This window comes from Fomitopsis serialis (genome assembly GCF_022376445.1).
Source record: "Fomitopsis serialis strain Sig1Antser10 chromosome Unknown B0H18scaffold_465, whole genome shotgun sequence".
Lineage (NCBI taxonomy): Eukaryota > Fungi > Basidiomycota > Agaricomycetes > Polyporales > Fomitopsidaceae > Fomitopsis > Fomitopsis serialis.
In genome coordinates, this window is record NW_025955425.1 from 3,440 (window position 1) to 14,902 (window position 11,463).

General features: G+C 54.1%; 1 protein-coding gene across 1 annotated transcript; it reads right to left on the reverse strand.

The window, feature by feature from the left end:
• Positions 1-4,713: 4,713 nt before the first annotated feature.
• B0H18DRAFT_1069689 (uncharacterized protein) lies at positions 4,714-5,860 on the reverse strand. The gene is made up of 5 exons (XM_048031196.1): positions 5,793-5,860; positions 5,599-5,727; positions 5,479-5,547; positions 5,015-5,414; positions 4,714-4,951 (listed from the first exon to the last, which is right to left on the reverse strand). Exons 1-4 carry the CDS (start codon positions 5,838-5,840, stop codon positions 5,016-5,018), a joined length of 645 nt encoding a protein of 214 aa, XP_047884559.1. The 5' UTR covers positions 5,841-5,860; the 3' UTR covers positions 4,714-4,951; position 5,015.
• Between the last annotated feature and the right edge of the window lie 5,603 nt (positions 5,861-11,463).

An 11,463-nucleotide genomic window follows, 5' to 3' on the forward strand; every position in this document is an offset into this window, starting at 1 on the left:
CAGGACCGCGATGAACAAGGGCCTGCCAGGCACGCTGGTACGTGCACTCGCGCAGCACATAAGGGCTTACCGAGCAATCGCAGCCATCTACATCGACCCCGCTCACTCGTATGCTCGGGCATTTGGGCACCCACCTGCTTTCGCTCACCCGCTTACCCGCCCGCTCATCCACTCGGCCACCTGCCAGCCCACGCGACCGTGGCAAACCGGCGAGGTCAATGAACCCCTCGCGTCATGCGCGCGCTGGCGGACGTCCATCCGCCGCCGCCATACAGGCGCTCGCCATGTGCCCGCCGTGCGCAAACACGCCCACAAGCCTAGTCTGTCGCGCCAACAACCGCTCTCGACGCGTACGAGGACACGAGCGCATCACTGGCAGCCTGCCACGCGGTCGTTTGTGGTGCCCACACACGACGAGCAGCATCCGCTGCTGCCCATCATGGCCCATTACTGCCCTGCCTGTCTGCGTGCTCGCCCATGCACTTGCCCGTCCGCACACGCTCGCCCATCCGCTCGCTCATGCACCTGCCTGCTCGCACAGCACCTGCACCCCTGTCAGGCACACCCGCCCCCTCGCCTGCTCGCCCGCCGTGAGCCTACCGCCTGCCCTCACTGTTAGCCAATTCGCGGATCATCCGAGTCATACTCACGCCTACTCACGCCATAGCATGCTGATTTGGGACCAACATCACTTAGAATACATTAGGCTACTTCATTACGGTATCTACTTGTACCCGTCGACGCGAAAATGTGTACACAGCTTAATGCGCTTCGCTGCATATCACGAAACAGTTGGTCAGACTACTAGTAAGAAATATTGTGATCAGTGACAATAGGGCAGTAATAACGGTTTACAATTAGTCAGTAGACTATATAATGTGAATCTAATCAGCTCGTTATCGGCGTCATTGTTTGGTCAGTCCAGCTCCGCGGAGTCCACGTGGACAAGTCCACCCCAGCGGGTCCATTACTTTGAGGCTGGCGCTCACCGTGGTCCTGCGTCGGCATCCGCCGACTGCGAAAAACCCCGATGTCGATCGGACGTTTTGGCAACTGCTGAGAGTTGTGCTGAGGCCTCCTGACAGAAATCCCTAGCGCGGTAAGGAGGGTTTTGGTATGAGACTATACTACCTAACTCTGAGGCCGGATAGGTAAGGCCGCAGGACATGCATCCGCGCGCCCAAAGGTGCGATATCATATTAGGGACGTTCAGAGTTCGCTGTCCGGGCAGCTATCCCGCCAGCTATCCCGTCCAGATTTCCGAGGCTCGACGCCGGCAAACGCCGACAGCGAGCCCAGCTGTGATCGCGTTCGGGACAGCAGAGGGCTCGATATCGGCGCGGGCGCTCGGCAACCCGTCGGAACCTAAAAACAAGTGGCTCACCGAGGAAGCCCTAACCCTACCTTACTAGAACGCCTGGTCGGAGATCCAGGTGAGGCGATCTCGGCGAGCGGTGGCCCACATAATAAGCCAATTGAGCGAACAAACCTGTTTCTTGTAGATATGTTTGTGATGGTCGAATAAGCTATGGAACATTGTGTGCGATATGTCGAGCCAAATCGTATTATTTGTTCGGGGAGTGAACGCGGGCGGCTAAGCGATGTACCACGCATGTTACGAATACCAAATACGGAATTACTGATCACATAACGTCACAGGTGAGTGACCATGCTTTATTCTGCGCACTTGGTATCGATATGTGCTGAGTCAACAGCTGCTATATAGAATATGAGCTATGGTAGTCTCTGTAATAAAAACGGAGTAGTACTCAGCTAGCGGGGCGACTGTCACACTGGTTACGTTGGCCACACACTCACCGAATTTAGTAGTTGTCACACGGTGATTTACTGGTTGACGAAGACAGATAGCTTATATGAGCCGAATGTCCGAAATCTTATGGTTAGGTAGGATGGTGCCCTTTCGAGCAAGTGTCTACCAGCAAATTTCAGGACAGCTATATTCTTGCATGGCTTGTTAAATTTCTAGTAAGGTATGTAGAGCCCGAGTTACAAGGGTTAGGGCTTCCTCGGTGAGCCACTTGTTTTTAGGTTCCGACGGGTTGCCGAGCGCCCGCGCCGATATCGAGCCCTCTGCTGTCCCGAACGCGATCACAGCTGGGCTCGCTGTCGGCGTTTGCCGGCGTCGAGCCTCGGAAATCTGGACGGGATAGCTGGCGGGATAGCTGCCCGGACAGCGAACTCTGAACGTCCCTATTGTTCTTGCGCAACTTTAGGTGACCTTCTTGAGACGAGGTACTTCATTGTCCGTCTCCGTTCTGCTGTGTAACCGGACAAACCATGATTGGCCTGACTGCTAGAGAGTCCGAATCGGAGACGAGTGGGCTGAAGCCATGGCCGATTCAAGATGTCCACCGCCTGGGTTTTCGAGCCTCGGGGCAGTTCAAGGCATACGCGCCTTCGAGTCAGGATTGCATCATTGCTACTTAGCGTGTCCGAGTCATGCATTGGTCATCCTAGTCGAGGCAATATATATGTAGGCGATACATTCACCTCGAGCATTGAACACATTTACCATGGCACGCTACGGACTGAGCATTCCCTCCACAGTGTTTGACCTGGCACGTCTCAGACATCGCCAAAGTGAAGGCGACCCTAGTCTACTCTCTCGGCAGCCTTTCCCTTCCCGTGCACAGGAAGGGCACAGTGCAGGCCACGAAACCGCGGATGACAGTGATGATTTTAGATTGCCGAAATTGCGATCCTTGGTCACCATGCTCGTAGCCAGTATGCTGATGCAGGTATGTACTCATTCTGAATGCCCTTATCTTCCTTTGATGACCAATCGAACAGGTCACATTCTTCATCGTAGTCTCGTCTTCGAGCGAATACGCAAAACATCTAGGAGGCACGTCTACGTTCTCCGGTCTCACCATCGGCATTCCTGTTGTATTTGCCGGTCTGGCCCTAGTTCCAATGATGAAATATGACGGTGGTAAGTAATGCTTAAGCCTGTCAACAGTCCCTCATTCATTGAGATCCCCTTCGACAGGTGGATACAAACTCCCTTTGCACTTTGCATGTGCCTGTGCTATAATCGGGAACGTTCTCCATAGCCTCGCGTATGCCGCGAACTGGCTCTACCTCATCCTCGTAGGACGGATGGTGTCCGGGCTAGCCATGACGTTCTTCCTGTACTCCAAGCGATATTGCAGCGACCCACGCATTGTCGGTATCCGGAGGCGAACGACGCTAGCGGGTTGGCTTGTGCTCGGCCAGGGTTTCGGATTCAGTATCGGCCCGTTCATGGGCGGTCTCCTGTATGTGTCTGTTCGCGCATCAGCTATGGTGCTGACCACTGACTTTATCCATGTAGCTACAAGATAGGATTCTCCAACTCGGTGTTCAATGGATACACCAGCCCGACGTGGATCCTTGCGGGTATCTGGGCGGTGTTCTGGGCAATCGCCACAGTCTCGTACGAGGATGTCTCACCAGCGCGCCCCGTTGCATCTGAGATGCAGCTGCACGCTCTTCCCTCCTCTCTGGAAGCTCCCCAGCGGCCACAAGCCGACAGTGCTCAGGCTGGCCAGGGCTCAACGACGGTTCACGCTACTAGCGCCTACCAATCTCGCGCTGAGGGTATGCATGGTAAGGAGAAGACTGTGTCAGCGGTCCAGGAAGTAGCTACTCAGGGGAGTGAAGTAGAGGAAGCGACCGTGCCTGCCCCCCGCCCGAGCCGCTTCCGCATGACGGGCCCTCAGATCGGAGTCACAGCGACCATGTGTTGGTTTGCAATGACCTGCTTCTTCATCCTCGGGGCATGGGAGGCCAATATCCCCGTCTTCACCTCCTCCGACTCACCCTTGAACCCCTTCCACTTCAGCCCGTTCGCCGCGGGGAACATCATCGCGCTCGGCGGTGTCTCCACCTTCCCCCTCCTCTTCGCCAACCTCTTCGTCGCGCGCCGGGTGCAGGACCGCCACACACTCGCCGTTGGGACGACGCTCGGGCTGGCGGGCCTGCTCACCGCAGTGGGAATCCTGGCGACGCGGACCGTCACGTACGGGAGCTTCTTTGCGTGCTGGTTCTTGATCGCGCTCGGGTTCAACATCATCAGCACGATCGTGCTCAGCTTGCTGTCGAAGCAGCTGCCTGGCGAGTGGAATGGCCGCATCAGTCTTGCGATCCAATATAGCATGTTCAGCGGCCGCGTGAGCGGTGCCGTTTGGGGTGGTGCCGGGGTGCAAGTAGGGATGCTCAACTTTGTGGGGCTGCAGATAGGCCTTGTATGCGTGGGCGCCGTGTTATTCTCCACATTATGGAGACAGCTAAAGGCGAAGACGGGCTGATCTAGCTTCAGTGGTGCGAGTCCGTTTGCGCGGAACTACAAGGAACTGTTGTTTAGTACTGTAGTCTATCATTGACACGATTTGTTGTGAGTTATGGAGTACGTCATGTATAACCACGCTCCAGCACCCTCAGCGAGATCTATCCAATGTGGCATGTACAGTATTTAGCTGAGGTTCTCAAGATAGTTGTCTAGATCTAGACATGCATGGCACCTGCGAGACCGTTGCTATCGCTTAGAGTCGTCAAGTAGTCACCCACTTCCTGACACATCTCGCAATATACCAGCTCTGTAGACGTCTCAGCGCAATCCCAGTGATACCCGCCGCTGAGAATCCTCTTGGACACACACGAGCGTGGCTCTAAGTTCGAGGCACACTTAAAAGTACTTCGCTTCGCGAGGATGCAGGACAGCTCAGAACGACGCCTGAATTGTATTAGAGGGGGAGTAGTACAGAACAAGGGAGAGCGGCTCTCGGGAGTGTCAAAACATGCACTGTTCACGTGTCATCGAATGTATCACGGATGTTTCTTTGCTTCGCACAATCCGATATCATACACACGTCGCTTTGTAACCAGAAATTGCTCTTTGATAGCAAGTGCATGTCGCTAAGCACATTGCCGTGTGCGCTTCACGAAGGACCTTGGAGTAGATCAACCAGATCAGAGAACCGTTATGTAGCCACAAATATTGCTATTGACTCACATTATTCTCGCCGCCCGCTGTGGACTTTGACGATATGCCGCTCCATGGGTGAAAGCATGCCGAAAAATTCCCCGCAAAATGGGCATATCTTCACGGTCAGATGCAGATGAATCGCAGCGACATGTATGCCCATCCTGGATGGCCCATCCATGATGGATATGCAAGGGCCACAGCGACACTGGATGTTTTCTCCCGTTATATCCTGTATATGTGCCTCCCTGAGATGCCTTATGACGCCTCGGCAAGTCGCGTCTTCGATATTCGCGTCGCATGTACCCCAACAACAGCGCATCGGCGTGGCGACCCGCTCCGGGTCTCCGCTGGTGACGCCGTCGGGTAGCCGAGCAGATGTATTGCCTAGAGGATCGATGTTGGTGACCACTCTGTTCTGCGATGCGGCCTGGAAAGTGGAAATATGCGTGCATCAGTACTAAGACTGTGGCTACATATCGCGTTACTCGCACCTGTATAACAGGGGACATCAAACGGGAAAGCACGTTGTTCTCACTCCAGGAGTTAACAGCCTTGGCAGCCTAGCAGAAACAATTCAACGCCTCGATTGAACTCATGAAAACATCACGTACAGCACCGCTTGAAAATGCAGTATCCATGGTATGCCCAGGCGGTATATTGATATCTGCGCGCCGGCCGTACTTCGGCCTAGTGATCAAGCCGCCATGGTATAACGGCAATGTTGCATTGGGGCTATGTTTCTAATATTGTGCCAACGACAATTAGTCTGGGCTACCGGGCATATTTAGTTACGGGGCGACCGTACCAATGAATCCTCCTGTCTCTGTAGATCGTAGAGGTCATCCGTGCTCATGATAACGCATTGACCCTGCGACAACTTGCTTGGATGTTGCATAAGTGAGCTCGACACCGACATATGAATCACGTACGCGAAACATGTATTCCAAAGCCATATCAAGCGGATCCGGGGTCTGTGATCATGAGTACGCCACATTACCGGTAGCTCTATGACATGACTTACACGTAGTGAATAGGGAGGTACTTCGCCATCATCTGAGTATTCATCCAAAATGTGTTGCGGCATCGAAGTCACCCCAATTTCTTCTCTGTCATCGTCCCTTCGTCTCTTCCTCTGTGGACCGGCGGCAGCCCTCATTACCCAAGATAACAGGGATACCGAGACACCGCTTCGGCGATGCCTCCCTTTGTAGACGTTTACGAAGACGCACTGATTTGTGGGTAGGCCATCAGACATAGATGGTACCTGCGGCTCGTAATCTGAATGCAGGACAGGGGAAGAACCGGCGGATCCTGAGACAGCGAACGACGCTCCTACTGCCCCATGACCCGCGCCAATTGACAGAGTGGCATCACGACCATGGTCGATGCAGGCAGCAACGGCCCACATCTGTGTTTTGAGATAGCCATAGACAAAGACGAGGTCATTCTCTCTGACGTCCCATTGGGCTACCTCCGTGGCGAACCGGTGCCAACGTTTGAGGTTACGCTGGACGTACGATGGAATGATCTTGTTACTGGAGAGCTTCAGCCGATGGCTTGATTTGTCGGCAAATGAAGAACGGCCCCGCGGTCCTCCGTACACTTGAAGGAGAGGCCTCCACCAGCCGCCGAACCTCTGTTGCACAGCAGTGAGGTCAAGATTTTGTATATATGTATGGTCGTCAAGCGTACTCACCCCGAAATGTGGCCATCAACGCTAACCTTTCGGAAACTACGGCTTGATAGACTTGAAGTGTTGATGACTTGAGGCTTGCAAAGGCCCCTGATAGCATCCCATCGCAACCACTCGAAATCTGCAGGAAGCTCTTCTTCCCAGTGACTAGCGTGGCTGACTGAATTGAAGAGGCACTCAAATTGGCCGTCTTCGATGCGGCCGACGTCGCCAATGTTGACACCGCTGGCAAGGTGGGATACCGGCCGAGGGTTCCACAATGGCATGCCATAGCAAGCGTACGTCCTCAGGAGTTCGTGGGTATATATGTCCCAGGGAGCAGCCATCGCGAAAGGAGGGAAAGATCTACGAAGACGTAGGTCATGCTGCATACTTATCAGAACTGGTTGCGACCAGAAGTCAAGCCTTGTGACATGCGTATAAGGTAGCTCTTGAACGAGCCTGTAATTCATGTCATCCTTCGCACAGCCCTTTACCATCCTATCAGTGCTTCCGTCGCCGCTGTCCGCGTGCATCACCCAAACGCTGAATGTTGTGGGAGGGTGATCATGTCCTGTATTGGGTACACTGTCTGTTGGGCGCACCTGGTCCTCCTCACAGTAATCCGGAACAGTCGTAATGACTTCAAGACAGTGCTGCAGTTGCTCACTGCACTATATTGGAGTGCCGCGTAGTAAGCATCGACATGAAGACCTATTAATCATGGCCTAGAATGTCTACAATGCCGTCATCAGCTAGCAACAAGACGGTATACCTAACCCAGAACATTACCGAGTTTGCAGCCGTTTGTGTTAGCACCAGTACGTACAACAATCACAGCTAGTCTTTGGGATGGGAAAGACGTATCGCATGATGCTGCGCGTACGAAGACGCACACAAACATACTCGTGGCCTTCACAAGAGGCGATAAGGAGCACCGCATGTGTGAACGCTATGCAGCAGTGGGTTGCTGTCATTTGGCAGACCAGACGTTGTGCTTGCAGCTATGAGCAAAAGAGAGGCTGCTTGAGTTCGAGACCACTAAGCCAAACTTATAATCAGACTGCGACACCAGTTCTGCTGTTCGTGCTCCTGCATAATTTACGTCTTCAAGCATAGGATACACGATGTTCACATTCCCATGTGCATGGCGTGCAAGAGATCGCGGGAATATTCATTCCACAATTCTGTGAATATTCGACGCACGAAGGCGTCGTACGCGGCTAAAGAACAGTCAAAACTGGACGGACACAGGCCTGAGTCAGGAAAGAGAAGGCGATAAAAATGAGGTACAGCCAGACAAGCGACGTAGCCAGCCGGAATGCGACCGGAGACGAATGATGACCAGACGTACCTTTTCTCGCAGGCGCCGTCAAACTACCATCCTCGCTGCTCTTGTACTGCTAGATATGTGCATGGAGCCTCCCCTCAGGTCCCTTACGAGCACAGAGGTGCTGTAGATGTGTGTGCGGGAACAGCTAGCCTGAGGGTACCCTAGTGCTGTAAATGAGTACAGCCTGTAGAATGTCATGTATAATGACCTATAATAACGTGAGCGCATATCCAACCATTGATGTGCAACACAACTTGACTGAGAGCGCACAAACACGACTTCAAGTTCAGGGCCTTCAGGCATCCTCTTCCGTCTCGCGGCCGGTGGCACCACGCCGTGATGAACGGCACGATTCGTATAGCAGAGGCACCATTGCAGAAATGTCTTGTTCTGAGTTGCAAGAAGCAGTTAGTGCTGCAATAAGTATACAATCCTCAGCTCGCGTTAGACTGTGGCCCAGAACTGTCACTAAAGGGAAAAAGCACTTCAAGTAGAGAAAGTGAGGCTCAGGCCGCCGGCACCTGCGTGACTGTGTCGCGTCGCTGAAGCGAGGCGCACGTGCTACGCCCCGCTACTGCGGCAACCCAACCTCAGAGTGACCGAGTCCTCTCTCAGTCTGGCACATCGCCGTCCTATTCTCCTGCACGAACCGTACGACGCTCTTTTGACCGACATTTACACTCACTCCGTACGCGGACACGACCGACCAGTCTTCAAGACCAGTCGCCGAGAACATCGCCATCACGAGCGGCAGATTTCGTGCTCTTACTCTCTGCTTACTCTCCTCCGCTGAAAGGTACGGTATCATGATGCAGTGTTGATGCAGTGTACCTGTTTCCCGTCTGCTCATGGCTGTGCGCGTTCAACAGATGGCTAGTGCCACCTCTGGGACGCCGTCGCCTTTCGACGACTCGCCGTCTTCGATCGCGCTCAATACGCACTTCCTCTTACAACCAGAGCCCGAACACGACGTGTCGGGTGCTTCTTCCGACATTGCTTTCTCTGACGGCGACACCGCGTCGCAGCGATCCATCGCGCTGTCTTCCCCTGCACACTCGCCGCGCCCTGCGGCTCACCTCGGTCTACAAGAAGAGGAGGACCAAGTGACGCCCTCTGCTATCACGCCTGTCTCGTATATCCGCCAAAGCCTGACGTACTCGAAGCGGAACACGCTGGACACGGACTTCAGCTCAGACGTCGATGACGACAGGAGCTTCTTCGCACGCAAAATGGACGACGGCGAGTCTCCCATATCCAGCGTAGCACCTTCGGTCCTGGAGGAACGAGAGAAGCCCTCGAGTCCACCACCCGTGCCCCTGGCATTGGCTTCGCCTCCGCCATCTGCTCGTCCTCTCGTAGGCGTGAGAGGCAAGAGTGACACGGACAGCGTGATGTCAGCTGGGTCCGAGGGAACGTCATACTCGTATTCGAAGAAGGCACGGCCCGAGTCTTTGCTGCCTCAGGCAAACCAGGGACCGCTCGTGCTCGGCATTGCATTGGTGGATTTCGACCACTTGGTACGTGCGCCGCTGCTAGCCATTATACAGGTCCTCATCGCAGTCTCAGGTCGGCCCCAAGATCGAGTTCTCTAGAGGAGCAGCCTGCGAGGACGAGGAGATTGCGAAGATCCTTCCCTTCCTTGCGCTCCCAGACGGCGCGCATTTGGTAAGTGCTGCGCGTCCTTATTTTATTACCGAGAACCGGAACTCCCCACAGTCGTCGGAAGACTACTCTTACTTCCACCTTGTCCCGACTGGCCCTAATCCCTCCACCATCTTCGGAATCTCGTACGTACGAGTCTTCCGCAATGTCTCCGTCCACTGACCCTTACATGCCATGTAGATGTAACCGGCAAATCAGCGCCGCAGAGCTGCTGGTAAAGGAGGCCGAAGTTACTCGCTCGACGGTGCAGAAAGCCGTCGTCGTCCTCGCCTCGAAGCCCGTGTTCGGGCTCATCAGGTAAGCGGTCGATTACATGCACACCGAAATAGGCTCACGGTCGACGCAGGGACCGGCTCGGCGTGATCACTCGCGCGCTATTCGCGCAACGCGACTTCTCTGATATGAGCATCCTGGATGACTTCCACACATCGCTCGAACACTCACTCCGGAGCCAGATGACGGAGAGCGGGCTGTACATGGGTGCGCGTTGTTCTGGTTATTAGTGTCGTCAGTACTGACATGTACGGCTGGCTACCTCAGGGACTAGTCTGTGAGTGTACTAGAACAAGGCTAACGGGCTACGGGGTACTGATGCGTTTAGGCGGGAACTCGTGCATACGTTCCGGCAACGAACACTTGTCCTTTTGAAGGCTCTCATGTTGCAGAAGAAGGTACGGCAAGCAGGTGTGATGAGCACATTCGACGCTGAATCCCGTCGTAGATCATGTTCTTTGGTCACCCGGTAGAGCGATTGTGCACATACCAGTACTCTCTGGTCACTCTGGTGCCTGGTATGCTCCGTGTGTGACCTACAGCCTTCGTATTACTCATGGAGATCACCTAGGCCTCCTCCAGAACCTGGACGACTGTGGTTCGCCACCACTTACTGCACGAGCGCAGACGCTCTCACGACCGACATCATTGCGGACGTCCGATCACAAGAGCATGATGGCGTATGTTGGCCTGCCCCTGGATCTCTTTGGCAAGGTGCGTACCAATACATGGTCCGTACGGCTCGTTTGTCTGATGTCCGCAACTCAGGACGCGTTCTTCCAACCATATTTACCGCTTCAGCAGCTCGACATGCTGAAGGACACGCAAAGCTGGCTGTGCGGCAGCACGAACACCATCGTCACGCAGCAGAAGGAAGTCGACCTTCTCGTCAACGTTGAGAATGGGACGATGGAGTTCCGTGATCCGACGGTCGAGCGTGTGGCCGGATTGACTGCCGCAGATCGGAAATGGATGGACGAGATCGTCAAGGACGTGAACGAGACATACGATGATGACCCAACAAGACCAGTTGGCATGCAGTGAGTATCTATCATGTTTGAACAGTAAGATCACAATTACTGAGACTACTGACCTAGCTTCAAGGGCAGTGACGACTACCTTAGACAAAAGGTGCGCAGAGATCGAGGTATTGGCGTTCAATGAGCTAATGTCAGACTAGTTCGAGGAGTACATCTCAGGCGCTCTCGCCTCCGTAAAATACTCTGCGTTCTTGGCAAAAGTTGGGGGAGCTGGCGTCATGATGGCGGATGGTCAAGGTAGTGCCTCTTGCACTGCTTCTTGTTGTTCGCGCTTAGAATAACGCACAGGAGACCCCAATTCAGCACAAGACTTTAACGCTCTTTGGATACAGGAGTTCAAGAAGACAAATGCGTACGAAGTATGGGAACGCGTGACCGACCCAATGTTGTTCGACATCATTGAGGCGCGGTATGTGACCTCCCTCATCGATTCTATCTCCTCCGCTTACGTGAAGGCTATGCAGACATCCTTGTAGCGAGAAGCCATCCGTCATCG